This window comes from Henningerozyma blattae, chromosome 6, assembly GCF_000315915.1.
Source record: "Henningerozyma blattae CBS 6284 chromosome 6, complete genome".
NCBI classification, from domain to species: Eukaryota; Fungi; Ascomycota; class Saccharomycetes; order Saccharomycetales; family Saccharomycetaceae; genus Henningerozyma; species Henningerozyma blattae.
This window is the reverse complement of record NC_020190.1, coordinates 57,859-78,431: the sequence shown is the minus strand read 5'-3', so window position 1 is coordinate 78,431 and position 20,573 is coordinate 57,859. Positions and strand designations below refer to the sequence as shown.

General features: G+C 29.8%; 6 protein-coding genes across 6 annotated transcripts; 3 read left to right on the top strand and 3 right to left on the bottom strand.

The window, feature by feature from the left end:
- Nucleotides 1–212: 212 nt before the first annotated feature.
- On the top strand, nucleotides 213–7,685 carry UTP20 (Utp20p; the record flags this gene model as incomplete). Its single annotated transcript, XM_004181048.1, has 1 exon — nucleotides 213–7,685. One exon carries the CDS (start codon nucleotides 213–215, stop codon nucleotides 7,683–7,685), a length of 7,473 nt encoding a protein of 2,490 aa, XP_004181096.1.
- Nucleotides 7,686–8,143: 458 nt separating this feature from the next.
- TBLA0F00320 (histone H2A family protein) lies at nucleotides 8,144–8,542 on the bottom strand (the record flags this gene model as incomplete). Its single annotated transcript, XM_004181047.1, has 1 exon — nucleotides 8,144–8,542. The coding sequence occupies one exon, from the start codon at nucleotides 8,540–8,542 to the stop codon at nucleotides 8,144–8,146; it is 399 nt and encodes a 132-aa protein (XP_004181095.1).
- A 927-nt stretch (nucleotides 8,543–9,469) lies between these two features.
- Nucleotides 9,470–9,859, top strand: TBLA0F00310 (histone H2B family protein; the record flags this gene model as incomplete). Its single annotated transcript, XM_004181046.1, has 1 exon — nucleotides 9,470–9,859. The coding sequence occupies one exon, from the start codon at nucleotides 9,470–9,472 to the stop codon at nucleotides 9,857–9,859; it is 390 nt and encodes a 129-aa protein (XP_004181094.1).
- Nucleotides 9,860–10,295: 436 nt separating this feature from the next.
- ECM15 (Ecm15p) lies at nucleotides 10,296–10,616 on the bottom strand (the record flags this gene model as incomplete). Its single annotated transcript, XM_004181045.1, has 1 exon — nucleotides 10,296–10,616. The coding sequence occupies one exon, from the start codon at nucleotides 10,614–10,616 to the stop codon at nucleotides 10,296–10,298; it is 321 nt and encodes a 106-aa protein (XP_004181093.1).
- A 3,828-nt stretch (nucleotides 10,617–14,444) lies between these two features.
- TBLA0F00290 (alpha,alpha-trehalase) lies at nucleotides 14,445–16,865 on the bottom strand (the record flags this gene model as incomplete). Its single annotated transcript, XM_004181044.1, has 1 exon — nucleotides 14,445–16,865. The coding sequence occupies one exon, from the start codon at nucleotides 16,863–16,865 to the stop codon at nucleotides 14,445–14,447; it is 2,421 nt and encodes an 806-aa protein (XP_004181092.1).
- Nucleotides 16,866–18,515: 1,650 nt separating this feature from the next.
- On the top strand, nucleotides 18,516–20,246 carry ABP1 (Abp1p; the record flags this gene model as incomplete). Its single annotated transcript, XM_004181043.1, has 1 exon — nucleotides 18,516–20,246. The coding sequence occupies one exon, from the start codon at nucleotides 18,516–18,518 to the stop codon at nucleotides 20,244–20,246; it is 1,731 nt and encodes a 576-aa protein (XP_004181091.1).
- Between the last annotated feature and the right edge of the window lie 327 nt (nucleotides 20,247–20,573).

Genomic DNA, 20,573 nt, shown 5'->3' with positions numbered 1-20,573 from the left:
CAGTTACCCTACTCGGAAAAAAATAGTCCGCAGTGAAAATTTCGAAAAATTTTTAGCGATGAGATGCATACACTATAAAAATTTTAGTACGATGCATCTGTCTAAATTTAGTCATTAATACGTAAAAATAATAGTAAAATAGCATTACTCACTCTAAATTTAATAAAATATCTTACTTATTAGATAATTTTTGACGCTCTGTATCTAAAGCAATGGCCAAAAAAAAGACAGCCACAAAGACTACCAAAAAGTGGAGATATTCATCTTTTAAGGCCAAGATCGATGACCTTCATATTGAGCCTGCTAGAAATTTATCCAAGAGGGCACATGACTACGTAGAGACTTCTCATTTCCTTGCATCATTCGACCATTGGAAAGAAATTAATTTAAGTGCCGTTTTTACTGATTTTGTCAGAGAAATTGAGAATATCATTCAAACTTTACCTCAAATTTTGTATCATCAAGATAAAATTTTCCAAAATATTGTATCTGGTATTAAAAAATATGATACTTATTCCTTACAACCTTTATTAGACCTTTTAGCTCAATTTTGTCATGATTTGGGGCCTGATTTTATAAAATTCTACAAAGATGCAGTAACATGTCTAATTTCGCTATTGGATGAGGCTGTTAAATTTGAAAATACTAATGTATTTGAATGGGGTTTTAATTGTTTGGCTTATATCTTCAAATATTTGTCTAGATTACTTACAGCGGATCTAAAACCTACTTTCGAGTTATTATTTCCTTTATTAACTCATTCTAAAGAATATTTATCAAGATTTTCTGCTGAAGCTATGTCTTTTTTGATCAGAAAGTCAACATCCAAGAATTTACTCAATTTCGTGGCATTCTCACTCAAAAATCTAGATGATAAGAATGATTCCTCATATTACAATGGTCTTGTAACACTGTTTACAGAGTCATTAACCACGACACAAGAATCGTTACATTCCAAATCTAAATTGATTATTAGTTCTATCATTCAGAATGCTCTATCAAAGGATTCTTCTGAGCCTTGTGTTTCTATATTATGTGATGTTTGGCTAAATATTGCAAGTTTTGCATCTGCAGAAAATATGGAACAGATTTATGAAGAAGCTGAAACATATTTGAACGATAACGTTGATTCTTTAAATGTCAACAATGCTATTAAATTCATAACAGCGTTAGTATTTGCTGAAAGCGGTAAAAAAGTTAATGATTGGTCCCAAATTTCAAATTTAGTTCAAAAAGTATGTATGGATAAGTTTGATTCGACCATTGATGCCAAATATTATTCTGTTTTATTTGCTGTTTTATTCCGTAATTGTGATATGCAAAACTTAACTCAGATACATAAAAGAATATTTGACTTTTATCTACAAAATATTCCTACACACTCCCTTGAATTTTTTAGATTTGCCTTAGATTTTGCTCCAGAAAAGTTTATTACTTTTAACGGTAATAAATACGTACAAAAATACGTACAAGATAATTTGTCTACACATCCAAAAAAGATAGCTTTATTTTTCCTAGAATTAGAATCTAATCCAGGATTGAGCTCAAAATTAAATATTGTAATCCCTGAAAATTATTCTACCCCAATATTTGATTCATTGCTTAAATTCGCTAAAATTACTAGCCTAGACGAAATCTATGACATTTATTGTAATTTACTTTTATTGACAAAATTTACATCGAGAAAAAATGATAGATTGTTATCCTTGTTGAACTCATTATTATCGTCGCATCTATTAGAAAACGATTTCGTTAAAGATGTATGTGGTTTAAATCTGATGCTACTTGAGCATGATGATAGCATTAGCTCTGCCATGTTAGAAAATCTTCTAAGAAATATTGATATTCTTAAATCAAGTAAAAATGTATTAAAGGGTTTACAATCTCTTCTAAGTACTAATAAAACAGATCCATCAATAATTGCGACATTAAAACAATACCCGAATCTTATTGTCAGTCTATCCGATAATTTATGTTTTCCTGACTCTAGTTTTCGTTATGAAACTTTAAATTTAATTATTTTACTTTTACAAATTTCAGAAAAAGAAGTTCCTCAAATTCTAAATGATTGTAGGATTATTGAACAGATTCCATTATCATTACAAAATGCTCGTGATATAACTGTTAGAATTAGAAATATGGGAACTAATTTTGTTAACTCTAAATCGAATAAATATGTTACCAATGTTTTCTTTAAGCATATGTTTGGTCTCTTGACTATCAGATTTTCTCCAGTATGGGAGGGTATCTATGAGATCCTTCCTAAAATCTATAGCAAAAATAGTGATTTAATGTGGAAGTTAATATACAGACTAACTGTTGTGCCCGATGATAATTTTTCTCTCGATTACTACGACAAATTTATGGACTGTGACTCCAACTCGGATATTTTTGAAATTTCTGCTCAACATTTCAATACCGTTATTAATGACTTTATGAAAGTTTGGACACCTTTTAATTATGAGGATTCATCTATTATAAAACTTTCAGAAGAGGCTAGAGGTACTCTAAAATTTCCCCCTCAAATCAGAAGTCAAGCACTAAAAATAATGTTATTGATTCCTCAGCTTACTGAGCATAATTCAAAGGATATAGTACCATTTTTATTTGATGATTTGGAATATAAAAAAATATTTAGAATATCTGATGATAAGCTTGATGCAAAATTCACCTCTGCCACCTGGGTAGATGCTGATAGAGATGCTCTCTTAAAAGTTATCAGTAAATTTAAAAATATAAAGAGTATATTTAAGTCCAAAGAGGTATACTCTAGGCTTTTAGTACTTCTGGGAAGCCGAACTACTGATATCCAGTTACTTGCATTAGATGGGTTATTGGCATATAAAGATCCAATTATGGTAAAGTATAGAGATAATTTGCGTAATTTGTTAGACGACAACTTATTTAAAGATGAGATAACGGTTTTTATGGCTAATGATGAATCAAGAATTATTGAGGATGCAGATGAGGCTGTATTGATGCCAATTGTTTTGAGAATCTTATTTGGTCGTGCACAAACTTCTAATGCAGGTGGGAGTAAAAAAGGACGTAAAATTGCTGTTATTTCTATTTTACCTACTTTAAAGAAAGAACATATCATTGAGTTTCTCAAGCTTGGTAGCTCTGGATTTGACTACGCGTATTTTTTTAACAATGAGTACGTTATCGATCCTTCAGAAGTCTCTATTTCATCATTAAGACGTATGACAGGTTTTGTTACTGTTTTAAACTTAACATTAACCGTTTTAGGTACCAATTTCCCTGAAGTACTAGAAACGACATTACATCCTTTATTATATTCGATTGGTGCATCATATTATTCTCGTTCTGCTACAGAAATGGAAGGACATGTTGATAAAATTATCTCTAATCTGAGACAGCAATCACTAAAGGCCTTAAACAGTATATTTCAAAACGTTGGGGATAAAATTGATTGGAAAAAGTATATTGATGACATTGAGAATGTTGTCCTTATCCCTCGTTTAGAAAATTTTGAAACAGAAAATCTCCAAAGCCCTTCATCCATTATGAATATGATAACATACTGGGCATCGAATAAATTATTTTATTCGTTCTTATATTATAAAAATTATTCTATTATTAATGAATTGATGAAAATACTATGCAATCCTAAAGCAAAAGAAAGTGTTATACATGTAATTCTTGTGGCAGCTAATAAAATTGTCAAAAATTCAGCATCTGAAGATGAATACGTGGAATTAATTGGTATTATTGCATCTGTGTGCCTAAAAGTTTTGCCTGAACTATTTGAAAGACTAGAATCAAGTGAAACTCTTGCTGTTGCTACCGATCTATTACTATCGATGACGGAATCAGGTTATATTCAAGATGACGAAACTAGAAGCTATTTAATTAAATCTTTAACCCTAATTATTCAAGAAAAGATTAAGAGTGTTTCAATGCCAGACATAACTAAAATGTTAAAAGTATTATCAACTTTAGTACGTGAATACAACTGCCCTTGGAAAGATATTGAACCTCTCTACAAATCTATCTCGTCTTTATACAGAATATACCCTCAAAAGGATATCAGAATTGCTATTGGTTCAATATTTACTGGTTTGTGTTCCAACTTTCCGGAAATGAAGAAAGTTGCAGATTTACTTGTTGATTTAAACTCATACTCTAATAAACGTATGGAAGAATATGATTTCCAAAAAAGATTACTTGCGTTCAAGACCTTCTTAGATGACACATGTATGAGCTTTACCGATATCGAATGGCTACCTGTATTATATAATGCGTTATTCTTTATTAAAGATAAAAATGAGCTAGTCATCCGAACCAATGCTACTCATGTGTTAAAAAAATACATTGATTTTATTAACTCTCATGACTCAATGGAAGCCGCTGAAAATTCAGTATCAGTTTTAAAAACCGTTATTCTTCCGGTTATTCGTACTAGTTTAAAGACAAATATTGAAGAGCTTTTAACAGAATACATTTCTGTTATGGCATATATTGTTGAAAATAGTAAATTTTATGATGAACTCTCGGATATGAAAATTTTACTATACAATGGTGATGAAGAAGCTAACTTTTTCATAAATATTAATCATATCCAATTACATCGTCGTCAAAGAGCCATTAGAAGATTAAAGGAAAGTGCATCTAAACTTTCAGATAATAGTGTGGCTCATTATTTGTTTCCTATCGTTGAAAACTTTGTTTTTAAAGAAGGAGAAAAGTACGAGAGTGTTTCTAACGAAGCTCTAGTCACAATTGGTGTATTGTCAAATTCGTTAAGTTGGAATCAATATAAGGCTATAATTAGGAGATATATCGGTTTATTAAAGTCAAAACCGGAGCAATTGAGGGTTGTAGTATTATTAGTGACACGAATCTCGGTTAGTTTGAAGAATACTCTTCAGTCTTTGAGGGATGTCGATACATCCCTTCCTGTATTAAAAAAGTTTCCTACTAAATTATCTGAACCTGATAGTTTCGTGAAAAATGAAATATACCCTACGTTGGTGAAAATTCTAGATGTAATGGACCCTGACACAATTATCTTTAGAACACCATTAGCAGAAGCTTTGGTAAATCTTACATTAGGTCTTACTAAGGAAGATACAATCAGTTTACTGCCTGGTATTTTAACGAGTATTTGCCAAGTTTTAAGAAGTAAGTCAAACGATTTACGTGAAGCTATTAGAAAAACTCTTACAAAAATCACCGTTATTTTGGGGTCTGAATACTTACCTTTTATTATTAAGGAATTACTATCAGCCTTGCAAAGAGGTTCGCAAGTGCACGTTTTAAGTTTTACTGTTCATCATATTTTGAAAGCTTTAGAAGATACAATCCAACATGCAGATTTAGATGATTCAGCCTCTTTGATTGTAAGAGTGATTATGGAGGATATATTTGGTGCTACTGGTGAAGAGAAAGATGCAGAAAACTATCATTCAAAAATGCTAGAAGTCAAAGTTAACAGAAGTTATGACACAGGTGAAATGTTAGCCTCGAATATTTCTTTACCAATTTTCTCCACTTTAATTCGCCCAATAAAACTATTATTACAAGAGAGAATGAAACTAAAAAGTCAAAATAAGTTAGCAGAACTTTTAAGGAGATATGCACTCGGTTTGAACCATAACTCTGACTGTTCATCTAGTGATGTCTTAACAATGTGCTATGAAATTTACAAAGATTCAAATGTCAAAAAGACCCAAAATAGAAAGCCTAAGGAGTCCAAGAATGAAACAGAAGAATTCTTTTTAGTAGACTTAAATTTTAAAAATACAAGAGTTGAAAACGAAACTTCTCTACAATCGTTCGTCTTGAAAAAGTTTGCTTTAGACTTATTACGTACAGTGATTGTTAGACATCGTGTGTTAATGACTACTGAAAATATGGAAGGGTTTATTCCATTTTTGAATGAATCTCTGAAATCTGAAAACGAAGGAATAATGATCAGTACCCTACGTCTGTTAATAATTTTAGTGAAATTAGATTTTTCCAGTGAATCGGAACCTATTTTCAAAAATTGTGCCATAACTGTTTTGAATATTATTAAAGACTCACCATCTACGTCCTCCGAATTATGTCAGATGGGTTTGAAATTTTTCTCAGCATTTATTCGTTATAAAGATATCGAATTAAAAGACAGTGCATTGAGTTTTATATTAAAGAGAATTCTTCCATATTTGAATGAGCCACAAAGACAAGGTCTTGCCTTTGGGTTCTTAAAGGCAGTAATCTCTAAGCATATAAAATTGCCAGAAATATATGATGTTGTTGATACAGTTCGTGAAATTATGATCACTAATCATTCCAAAGAAATCAGAGATGTTTCCAGAAGTGTGTATTATCAATTTTTGATGGAATATGATCAAAGTAGAGGTCGTTTAGATAAGCAATTCAAATTTATGGTCGATAATCTTCAATATCCAGCTCCAGATGGTAGACAATCTGTAATGGAATTAATCAATTTGATTGTAACAAAGGCAAATGTCGCTCTTTTGGCTAAATTATCGTCCTCTTTCTTTGTTGCATTGGCTAGTGTCTCATTTAATGATGATGTTCCAAAATGTCGTGAGATGGCCTCTATATTATTACAACATTTGTTGGGGAAACTTGATGATTCCAACAAGCAGACTATTGAAAAATATATTTCTGCCTGGTTAAGGAATTCAGGAGATGTTTCCTTTTTGAATTTAGGTTTAAGAATTTATAAAATTTATCTGGTAGCTGTTGGATTTGATGGGAAGGTATCATTAAATGATGTGGCATTATCGAAAATAAAGGGTGTTTTATCCAACACTGGTGTTGGCTCTGATTCAGAATGGGACTTAATCTATACATCATTAAATGCCTTCCAACAATTAATTGAGTGTAATGTTTCTATTTATCAAGAAAGTTTTAAATCGATCTGGAGAAATTGTATTAATTGTTTGTTATATCCACATTCTTGGGTACGTCAATTAGCAGCTAATATTATTAATATTGCAATTAATAGTCAAGACAAATTTGAAGAAAAATTTACGGATGTCGAAATTCAAAAAATTGCTTCAAGAGTATTACGTCAAATTAGTGCACCAAATATTCCAGAGAATCTATCTAGTATCAGTATTAAGACATTAGTTAAAATTGCCATGGTTTGGAAAGATAATAATGCACCATATATTATTGAAAATAAAGAAGAAAGCAATAAAGGACAATCTTATGAGAATGCTATTGATTTTATGATTTCAAGAACAAGTTCTATTATTAGAAGTGAAGAAAATCCTCAGGATTTCTATTTATCTAAGAAGACTGGTCTACAATTTTTTGCTTTATTAATTCAAATAATTGATGAGCATGATATGAAAACATATGTGGAAAAAATCATATTAGCATTATATAATTACACTGAAACTGATAATAAGGAACATCTCACTGATGAGCAAGAAGAATTAAGGAATTTGGCAACTGAGTGTATGCAATTACTTGAAAAGAAATTAAATGTTTCAGATTTTACCATGGCATATGCTAATGTCAAGCAAATTGTCATTGATAGAAGAAAGGAAAGAAGGGCAAAAAGGGCTATTTTGGCTGTGAATGCACCAGATGTTGCCTCTAGAATAAAATTGAAGAAACATTTCAGATCTAAAGAGAAGAGAAAACATGAAAAGGATGAAAACGGTTATTATCAACGTAAGAACAAGAAAAAGAGAGTTTAGTTTGTTGCAAGAGCTGTTTTATTTGTATATTATTTATTTTTATTAAGTTTTTCTAATTCTTATTTTTTGTATATTATTTATTATATATATAGACTTAATTGTTATTTTGCCGTTCAAGCCAACTTTAGTTAGTTATAGCTGCTACTAAAAAAAACAAAAATACATCAACATAAATGCTATTATTGTTTAATTATGTATAATATAATGTACAAATATAAACCTAGATATATAATTATAAAATTACAAAAATAAAGCATGCAACTATCAAATAATCATGAGCTGCATATTTTTTTTGATGATCTAGTAACCGAATTATCTAAACCAATCAATTTTAAATGAATATTTTAAAAATATTAAACCAAAGATCAGATATAAAAAAAAAAATACAACTAGACGTAAATGTATTAATTTTTTTTACCCAATGGGAATCCAAAAAAAATAGAAAATGAGAAATAAACTTATAATTCTTGTGAAGCCTTAGAAGGTTTAGCAGTCTTCTTTGGCAACAAGTTTTGATGAATGTTTGGTAAGACACCACCTTGAGCAATGGTGACATGACCCAATAATTTATTTAATTCGTCATCATTTCTGATGGCCAATTGTAAATGTCTTGGGATAATTCTGGACTTCTTGTTATCTCTAGCAGCATTACCAGCCAATTCTAAAATTTCAGCAGCTAAATATTCCAATACAGCAGTTAAATAAACTGGAGCACCAGAACCAATTCTTTGAGCGTAGTTACCTCTTCTCAATAATCTGTGAACTCTACCAACTGGGAAAGTTAAACCAGCCTTAGCAGATCTGGATTGAGAAGCTTTAGCAGCAGAACCAGCTTTACCACCTTTACCACCGGACATTGTATAAGATTATGATTTATATATATATATGTTGGATTGTGTGTTTTTAGAGTATACTAAAAGTATTTAGTTATATTTTTATAGACTAATGGAAAGTAATTTACAACAAAAAAAAAAAGTAACTTATATATAAAATTTTTTCTCTTAAAAACAAATAAACGATGTATGTATAAAGTGTTTTTTAAATTTCCAAAACGAGCTTGATATATATACCTAAGCTTTCCGGAAAAAAAGAGAAGGAACGGCGTTACCAAAAGTCAGTTTTCATATTCAACTCATACTAATTGACGTATTCTGTAAGGGTGGTTTAGCATAACGTGTTTGGTGCATTTTACTATCTTAGCAAATTTTGCCGCTCAGCATAAAAAAAGTTTCAGCCCCTGTTTTTCGCATACAAGGGGCGAAAATCTCGGTCTGCCTTGCCAGAACTTTTTCTAAGTGATTTAGCCATTCTGAGAATTTCACATCGTAAATGTATAGAAAAAATTAGCATGAGACGCGAAAAAAATAGAATTAACACGAAAAAAATATAGAACGCGTAAAAAAAAATATAGAGAACACGTAAAAAAATCATACACTTTACAACACATACAAACTCTTTAATTGTTGCCTAATACTACCCTGCAAGATCTTATGAGCGTCATCTTTCTTGTAGTCAATTGGTAAACATTTCCAGGAGTTGAAGCAAACAACAAAGGTATCTGACATTTATTTAATGTAGCAAAAAGTAATATTCATTAAAGTATATAAGAAGATGAATTTTGGTTAAGCTTAATATTTTATTGAAATGAAATTGGGTATATGTCCTTTATTAAAATTTAATTTGTCATTAGTTTAATATATATATATATATATACATTATTTTTTTTCTGTTGAAAGCTTTTTTTAATAGACCAACGACTACATTTTTACATCTAAATAATACCAATGTCTTCTGATACTAAAACTGCCTCTAAAGCTCCAGCTGAAAAAAAGCCAGCCTCTAAGACTGCTGCTTCTACTGATAAAAAAATGAAGAGATCTAAGGTCAGAAAGGAAACATACTCTTCTTATATTTACAAGGTTCTAAAACAAACTCATCCAGATACCGGTATTTCTCAAAAGTCTATGTCTATTTTGAATTCTTTCGTAAATGATATTTTTGAAAGAATTGCTACTGAAGCTTCTAAATTAGCTGCTTACAATAAGAAATCTACTATTTCTGCTAGAGAAATCCAAACTGCTGTCAGATTGATCTTGCCAGGTGAATTAGCTAAACATGCTGTCTCTGAAGGTACTAGAGCTGTTACTAAGTATTCTTCATCTACTCAAGCTTAATTAATTAATTAATATCAAGATTATTAGGGAAAAAAAGACAAAGAAAAAATTGTAATTGTTTTGATTTAACAATTGTGTATGAATTATCGACATTTTATTAATTTTTTTTTTATTCTATTGGGTATTTTCAATGTATTTTTTTGGATAAAGAAAAAAATACATAAATATATATTATTATTTTGGGCATTATTTGAATCAATCAGTTTAATTAATTGGTTCAAATTATTTTTTATATTTAATTTGAGAACGGATCTCAAATAAAAACTTTATTATTCAATTTATTATAATCATTAATAAATATGTATATATATACATAAATGTATGTACTTCATAAGTAACAATTTTTTTTTTCAATGTTTATTTTACATGTGAAATAATTTTCTTTTTTCTATAAAGCATATGGAAATGGCTAGAGATATAGGTGTTATATAATTATCTATTTAGCTTCCTTTAATTTTCTCAATACAACATCGACTTTGTCTTGGGCACTTTGTGGTTTATCAGATCTTGTACCAATTCTGACATCAGATTGAATTCTTACAATACCATTTTCATGAGCATATTCGTGTAAGTCACCGATTAAAGTCATAACTTCATCCCAAGGTCCCTCAATAGTAGTACCAGCACTATGTAATGTACTCTTCAAAGGACTTTCACGAATTTTCTTCTCAATTAAGGTAACAAAGTCTGACACAGAGGCAGATCCAGTACCAATTGGTACCATACAAATATCAGCTAAACAATGGACTTTTGGCATTATAAGTTATTCAAGTACGTGATGGGAATTATACGATGAACAGATAGCGAGATTTTTCAATTTATAAATTTTTTTTAACTTAATGAATTCTTTACTCTTAAAATAATATAATTTGTAATTTTTAATCCTTTCTGGAGTTTCCGTTTAGAAGCGGAAAATACGAAGGGATAATCATCTTCAAAATCAATTGAACATTTCGTTAACGTAATATTTCAAAGTTCGGCCGAGAATTTAAAATATTTGTAGTTAATAAATGATTTTATTTAAATCAAATAAAAATCTAGTTAGTTAAAGGAATAATTAATAGTAATAAGTTCTTTACAATATATGGCATATTTTTATTCTTGAAGGTAGATTAATTAAAACGAGAATATCAAAACTTTGTAGCATTTAAAAGTATAAAATATTTGACCAGCGGTCGAACTGTTCAAAATATTGTTGCTCATAGTTTAATTCTTAGTTAAGTAATCTGTTTGAATAATTATCATATTATTATTATAAAAAATCTCCTTGCTTCTTTCGAAAGGGAATATATAATATATACAGGATATACAATGAACAGTTGTAAACTTTTGGGATATTCTCGTGGTAATTTATACTCCAAAAAATGGACAGATCCACCATCAACGAATTGATGGTCTGATATTAAAATAGAACCTATCACATCCTAATACCTTCTTAATATCATTACTTGGGTATTTTTAGTAGTGAGACCACGTATGATTAATGCATGTTGGGTTATTTATTATATTAAGTTGTTATTAGTTGTTGTATAAAGCCATAATTACGACTAAATTCATACTTTATTAGCTGTTAACACAAACCTACGACTTATGACACATAATTCCACAGCTCTGACAATATTTGTGTTCCTGGTAGATTCCTTAATTTTTCCATTTATTTAATAGCTTATTTATTAAAATAGTGTTGATAAATAGCTAAAAGTATAAATCAAGGGAAATTATTAGGTATTATTCAAAGAAAAAATAAGTTAACTAAAATATTGATAATATTTTATGTTTAATTTTTACACCTGATGAAAAATCTAAACTTTTTTATGTTTAGTATTTATAATAAACAAAAAAATCAATAAAACATGAAAATTTTATGAATAATAGGATTTTACTAGTTCTATTAAATAAACCTGATACTTCCAAAGACAACCTACCAATAATAAATATCTATATAATACAAGAAAGTGTTAAATAAAATAAACGAAAATTTTGAGTAAAAACACAATGGCTAGAAAAGATTGAACAATATTTGAGCCAAATTGAGTTAATTATTTATATTTCTTAACAAAGATAAAAGTATTCAACAACTAGCTCAGTGGTATTTAAAAATAAATAATTAAAGGCCATACTTCTGACGTATAACTAATAAAATATTTTTAATGTCAATATAAATATGACTATATAATTGAAACTTTTCACAGAGTTTATACTTTGAAATATTTGCTATACGTTTATGATTTAGTATTCTAAAGAACCTACAGATTCAAGTTATAAAATGAATGATTTATCCGACTAGTTAAAGTAATACCTTACAAGTAATTGCCCTTTAATTTCTAATTTTAACAAATCTGAAAGGCAGCTTTTAACAACAGTATTATTTAGTGTATTAATATTTCTTGACATAAAGTTTGTTAATTCCTAATAATAAGTTGTTTAGATTACTAATAGATTTCACGTTCAGTATATATTAGTTAACTGGCTATATCAATTAATATTATAGAACCTTTGATTTCACACAGTGACTAGTTTAGGACTTTTTTTTGTCTTTAATCATTCGTATGAAATAATATTATAATTGATCCACATTTATGAAGTAAAGTTAAAAATATGACTATATTTTATATGAAATGGAGATATACAAGGTTATTTAGCTTTTAAAAAGTTTAGATAATTTTGATGCCCTATTGTAATATGCATGTAAACAATTATTACACCACAAAGTGCCGAAATCCTTTTAAAGTATTAAGTTTCAAAGTCTTGGACAAATTCTTCATTAACACTAGAAGTAGCTATGATAATAAATTCTTAACAGCTTTATAGTTAACTCTCAATACTTAAAGTAAAGTTTATAGTAGATTATGGAAAAAATAAGCAGCATAGACCCAAATAGTTAGATGACATTTTGATATTAAAACTAAAAGCTGATGTTACTAAAAATTTACCTACTCTTCTTGTAGCATCATCACTAAAACTAAAACTTTGAAAAACTTGAAACAGTAATCTGTAAAATATCTCAGCTACGATTTTTATTTAGCTATTAATGATACTTCTTCCGAATCTTCAGCTGTGGGTAAACATTTTCAACAACAAAAATCTCAAGAAAGAGCAGAAAAACTTCCTAAGTTAGTTTATACTTGATATATGATCTGGTGTATTCTATAGATATTTCAAGTATTTGTACCATAGATTCAGGAGCTCAATTTTTTGACTACAAAAATGTAAGTTAAAATCTTTTTGCTATTAATACCCTTTGCATAACAAAGTGGAAGACATGCTTTCAATAACAAATTAAACTTTTACATTAAATAATTTTATCTTTAAAGATAAGCTTTATATAGTTATTGCCTACCCCTCTAAAATACGTTTGCATGACGTATATATCAATTCTCATAGAACCTAAGTAACGTCATAACATAGCAATAAGTAGAAAATGAATAATAAACAGAACAAATATAATAAAACTACATTTTTTAGATCACGAAAATAATACCATTTAATATTGTAAATGTTGTAGTTACTTGAGATGCTTGAGGTCACAGTCTAAAATTTATAAATTTATTTACACGGATATTTAACCAAATACCTCAAAAATATATAATGAACTAAAATAGTAAAGTTAACTAGTTTATCATATAAATACTTGTATTTTTATTATATATTTTTGCAATATTTAATATTTACTAATTAAACTATTACATAGTAAAAGTGTATTGTTAACCTACACCAATAAAATGCTAAAAATTATTCTATGATATAAAAATAATAAACAACACAATTTGAATAATTTATATGAAAGAATAGACATATGAAAATCTAGTCAATGTCTACAGTGTTTAAAAATAAGGAATTTGATTCCAATATTCACGTGATATAATAATAAATAAAATCTATAAATAATAATTAAATTAAGATTTTTAACTTAAATAAATTTAAAATATAAAACTATAACTCATTATTATTTTATTTAAATAAATATATTAATAAATAATATTAATAATAAATAATTCCAAATTAGATAAACAATTAAATCTACACAAAATTGAATAATTTTAAATTATACATAAATTATCGGATCCGAACTGAAATTATAAGTTGAAAATATTGATATTGAAAATTTTTTGAAAGACAATTATCATTATTCTTGATGGAAAAATGCGGTTTAATTAATTTTTTATATATTGAGATTGTCTCAAAAAACCATTTTAGAAGAAGACATGAAATTACGAAATTTGGTGAGTGTTGTTCAACGACTAGTATGAAAGTTTTACAATTACAGACTTATAATCGAAAAGCGAATTCGCCTTTAGTGATACGGACAAAATTATTGCTCGTTGCACTTAGAAAATGTACGTTTCGTGCAAAAGTTTGCATTACTTGCAAATTAAACGAATTATGGGCATATAATCTGTATTTATTTTCAGTATGCTTTTATTGCACAAACTCCAATATAAATGTATGTGCAAGCTTTTCTATATTCAATAAGGAGTATGGAACATTGTTCCTAAAAAAAAAATTATATTGCAGATATTATATATGAATGGAGCCGCGTAAAGCTATATAAAATCAAAAAACTAGAAAATATTTGGAAATATTTTCAGTACTCAAAACCATAATTGCGTCTTTCTTCTGGTTTCAATCTATTAAAGAAAGGAACAGGAGGGATACAAGAACCTAGCGCTCTTCTTGCATGTAAATTTTGGTATTTTAAACCCAATAGATAACTTGTATTAACCCAACCAAAACCTTCTCTAGCAACCCCTTTAAAATCAGCACCTTGATTACCGTATTCTGCGTCAACTCTGTGAGGATCTGTACCTCTTGTAACGTCGTATTTTTCAACAACAATACCATTATAATCAACGAATGCTTTGGTCATCATGTAAAGCCATCTATAACTTAACCTAGTAGCTATTCCAGTATATCCATATCTACAGAGTCCATCCCATGCCAAAATTTGATGAGGAGCCCAACCAAATGGATAATCCCATTGCCTAGATGGTCTAGTGACTGAAAGTGGTCCTCTTGATTCCTCTGTGCATGCCACTAATCCACCCAAAACTTCTAATCTTGGAAGTGCTTTTGCTACCATAATATCTGCTTGTTCTTGAGTTGCCATTCCTGCCCATAAGGCCCAAAATGTAGTGGCTGATTCATATGAAGTGCGTTGCCTCACTTGTGTGTTATAGTCATAGAAAAAACCAGATTCTTTATCCCACATTAATTTATTAATAGTATTTTTTCTTTTTCCTGCAGCGGCTCTCCAATATTGAGAATCTGTTGTTGTGCCATCAAATGGATCTACATATTTATTATCAAAAAATTCTTCCACAAAATCAGCAATATCAATTTCATATTTATACAACAAAGAATTTAAATCAATTGTTGCCAAATAAGCACAAACACCTTCAAATCTGTAAGTAGTATCATGGCCTGATTCTCTTACAGCACGATCATGTAGGAAAAATTCATCTAATGCTGGTTCCTTAATAGTCCCATCATTATATAAATCTCTAAATTCTGGAATGGTAACATTATGTTTCTTCGCATATGGTGTTAGTATAGCGTCAAAATGCTCTGGTTCAGTTTCTGGTGGTATCCCTAAACCATCTGGATGATAACGAGATAAACCTGTAATAGGGTCGAGTCTTGGTTCAGCCATCCATACTGTTTTGTATTCCTTTATAGCTGTGGCAAAAGACTTTTTCAAGAATCGAATGGCAGATGGATTGCTCTTGCCCCCAATTTTTTCAAATACTGCTAAAGCCATATCTGTTAAAAATGGAGGTTGTGATCTACATAAATAGTATGATCTATTTGCATTTAAAATTTTCCCATAATGTTCAATTTCAAATATGAAATGTTCTACCATTCCCCTTGCCACATCTACTTTATTACTTTCTAATAAACCTAATGCGATTAAATACGAATCCCAACCATATAATTCATTAAATCTGCCACCAGGTACACAATAAGGATAACTAATCAAAGTCTTTTCACCAGTGGATGGATCAATATGCTTTTCCATTGCTAGAGCTAAGAGACCTGGAATTTCATTAATGGACTTCACATATTCAGGGGTAATTTTTTTTGGCAAGTATTCAACTTCTAATTTTATTGAAGGATTCTTTTGAACCGCTTCAATATAGAAGGCGTATTGATCTTCGCAACCATATGGAACATAAATCCTTGGAATCTTTGCACCCGGAGTATCAATTTTTTCATCCATGGCTATTTGTGCTACATTATCTAAATCCACTTTTCTTGTTAAACTATTCCAGAATTGATGTGTAATTAATCTAGTAAGTCTATTAACAGGGTTTTCATTAATACGTGCCTCATCCAAAAAGATTTGATGACGACCAAAGCTTTGAGCAATTGTTAATTCTTGTAATAAATTAGATAAATTATAAGTACCTCTAACATTAATGAATTTATAACCACCCGAATTAGCAGTGCCTACTTTCAAAACTTTAGGACCTCTATCTTCAATAGTAATTTGGAAGTTACTGTCTGTATCTTCATTTCCTAATAATTCTTCTAATGTGGAATCAACATCTTCTATAAAGAATTGTCGATCACCTTGGCTACTTGAATATGTATCATCTTCGGAACCACGTCTTTTTATTGGATAATGTTTTAATGCGCCTTTTTTAAAATCAGAAACATTACCAAAGACACTCATGGTCCTTGACTTATTTCTAAAATGTAGCTTTTTAGAAGAATTTGTACGTTTAACTGGATTCTTTTGTGGACCATAATAAACTTCAGCACTTGAAAATGGATCATTGAAATCAGTTAACAATGACATTCTACGATGACGTATTTTATGCAGTTCATTCATTGGAGCTGCTTGAAGAGAGATTGAATTATTGTTATTATCAGGATCATCAATGATATCATCATTCGGACTGTTATTATTAATATCATCATCACTGTCAACTACACTGTTAAATGTAAAAGTTGGATTAACATGCGATGATGAGGAGATTGTGGATGAATTATGATTTTCAGACATTGTAATTTGTTGAAAAAAAATATTTTCTTTTTATTTTTTTGAAAATATACTGTTGAAACTTAAGTTTAGTAATATATGAACTCAAAAGAGTTTAACGCTATTTGTAAACAAGTTGGAAGTAATCGAATGACAGAGATTGAATGAAAAATTTATTAAGTAAATTTCACTCAATGCTAATGTTGGGGATCAATATAATGTTGATGTGCACGATCAAATCTGTTAAATGAAGGAATCTCTTTAGAATTTCTGAATGGTATATAAAAAGGAAATTATGCAAAGCTGAAGCAGATTGTTCAGAATAAAGATAAATATCCAAAAGATTTAACAGATGTGAAATGGTATGAAGAGATTACTCAGTTAACAGCGTAATGGTTTTATTTTATCCCTGAGTATCTGCTATTATTTCGAATATTCTACCTATCGCCTACTCTATTTAGTTACTTACTTTGTCAATTATTTACTAGGCTGAAATATTTTATCATACATATCTCAGTGTGTATTGAAAACTTATTTGAAAAGGATCTAAAGGGGATTTATCCCTCATTCAGCTATTGTATTTTTTTATTTTTTTATTTTAAGCAACTGATGAGAACTCCTTACAAGATAATGTACGGTTTTTGCGACGGAAGGGAGAGGAGACTATGTTCTAAAAAAGAATTAGGGGTATCACGTGCTAGTATGGCATATATATATATATATATACATAGTTTTTAAATAATCCGGAACAACAATTCTATTGGTTTTCACTTTGTTTTGATTGGAGCTTATCTGTAAATTATGGCATTCTTATGAATAAGTTCATATAACCTATAAAAAGGACACACAATTGAAATGTTGAGCACTATGATTGTTTATACAGTCTTGGACCAAATATTTAACCCAAATGATATTACAAGCAGTGGTAGGTGAAACACATTAAGTGATCATAAGAGTACATTTTTACTATAACTTTTCTTTTCTACTTAATATCTACATTCCTAGTTCTAGTTATAGTGTAGCTACTGTTAGTGTGTTGCAGACAATCATATATTCTTGTCCTGTATATATTTAACCTTAGATGCATTGAAAAAAAAAGGGGTGTTTCCAGATTCCAAAGATATTTTTTCCATTTTGTAAGGAAATTTTTAGTTATCAGTCACCTTGAACGATGCGAAACATGAGGGGATACCAGCCATTTTTTTCAGGAGATCTTCCACACACAATCCTGGTCAGCCTATGTTCCCTGGCCCAGAATAATATTACCATCCCCCCAAATTTCGAAAGTAATTGACCGGGTAACAATCCAAGGGAGGCGAAATTAATATTAAGGTGAGAAATAGTCAATAACTAAATACATGGGTAAATAGAGTGAAATTTGCTTGGTTTCAAAGAAGGGAAATTAATAAGCTTCTATCAATTGATCTCTTATAAATTTTTCAATACGGATAGAAAACAAATATCAGAATTAAAACAATTGTCAGAGTTGAATTCTACAACAACAATTAAAAACAAATAAAGAAAAGTGATTAGTTTTGAAACTTAATACTTTTTCTACAAGAAATATTAGTATATCATAAATTGTTGTCTTTAAATTCTGTTTTTTTGCTTTTTCTTTTTTTCAAATAAAAAAAAAATCTTTAATTCTTAATAGCAAATTATCACATTTTAATCATGGCTTTAGAACCTATCAATTGTACCACCAAATCGCGTGAAATCGAAGAAGTTTATTCCAAAGTTGTTAGAGGTAACTCAGACACTACTTGGTTAATCATTGGTCCAAATGCAAACAAAGAGTATGGCCCAGAAGAAACTGGTAATGATTTCTCAGAATTTTTACATTCTTTTGATGATTCAAAAGTTCAATTCGGTTTGGCCCGTGTTTCACCACCTGGCTCTGATGTCGAGAAAATAATCTTAATTGGTTGGTGTCCAGATTCTGCTCCAATGAAGACGAGAGCATCATTTGCTGCAAATTTTGGTACTGTAGCTAATAAAGTTTTGAAAGGGTACCATGTTCAAGTTACTGCAAGAGATGAAGATGATTTGAATGAAAATGAAATATTAATGAAGGTTAGTAACGCTGCAGGTGCTCGTTATTCCATTCAATCTACTGGTATTTCAACTAGCAAACCACGTACTTTACCAAAAAAGACTCAATCTCCACCACCACCACAAGCAGCTTCTAGTATTCCAGCAACAAAGAAATTTGAATCTACCTCATTACCAAATAGAAATAATAATAATAATAATAATAGTAATAATAATAACAGTAATAATGATGATGATTGGGGCGAGCCAGAAGTTAAAGAACGTGACTTCGATAAGACTCCTTTAAAACCTTCCGAATCTGCTTATAAACCAATTGGTAAGGTCGATTTACAAAAAGTTATTGCAGAAGAAAATGCAAAGGAAGATCCACGTTTAGTTAACTCTACTCCAAGCTCTAATAAAATTAACCCCTCTGATGAGATCAATAACTTAAAACAACAATCAAAATCGCAAAGAGATCAAGAAATGAATGCTTATTTGGGTACAAAGCCACCACTATCTACTGATAATTATAAAACTGATAATGATAAAGTAATTAAAGGCTTTACAAATGAAAAGTCCCCAGCACAATTATGGGCTGAAAAGAAAGCTGCCAATAATAAAGATTCAGGAATTACCGATGAATCACTCTCATCTCCAAGAAATACTACTAGTTATAACGTTAATGCTAATGATAATGAAGAAGCAGAAGAACCAGCTGTTAATGACTTAAAATCAAAATTTGAAAAATTATCAGCAAGTAACGATGAACCTCAAGTAATTTCACCAAAACCATTCTCAAAACAACCAGCTCCAATTGATGAATTTTCTTCAAACAAAAATACCAAACAATTTGGTACTCCTTTGCCCGGCATGCAAGATAATAATGATTTCAAAAAATCAAGTAAAAACGATGATGAATGGGATGATCGTGAAGAAGAAGCTCCAGCTCCCGGATTATCATCCAGAAGTAGACCGGAAGAAGAAGATGCCCCAGCTCCAGGATTGCCATCCAGAAGTAGACCGGAAGAAGAAGATGCCCCAGCCCCAGGATTGCCATCTAGAAGTAGACCTGAAGAAGAAGATGCTCCATCTTTACCAAATAGAGGAAATACTGAACAACAAGAAAGTGAACCTGTACCATCATTACCTTCAAGAGAAAATGCTACTGAAGAGCCATCTAAACCAGCTGGAGGAGCAACTGCTATTGCACAATACGATTATGAAGCCGCTGAAGATAATGAATTAACATTTAATGAAAATGATAAGATTATTAACATCGAATTTGTTGACGATGATTGGTGGTTAGGAGAACTTGAATCTTCGGGTGAAAAAGGTTTATTTCCAAGCAATTACGTGGAGTTAGAAAATTAATTAATGACTATGTATCTAACTTCAATTCTACATAAACATATTTCCTCTTGATTGGCCTTCTAAATAAAGCATAAAAATATGTTGTTGTACTTTATATACTTACATATCTATTCCCCAGAAAACTTTATATACATTGTATATACTTTCTAATAAGTTGTTGAAATTAATACTACGGGAATTATACTGTTGATAGGCAATATTCTTGTATGCAAACAAATTTTGTAATATTTTGTCTCACTACTTGAAAATTGTAATTTTTGATTATTCAAATTTTTAATTTCCTCTGAATTTTTCCTTTTTGGGGTTTAAAGTGAAAACGCATCAAAA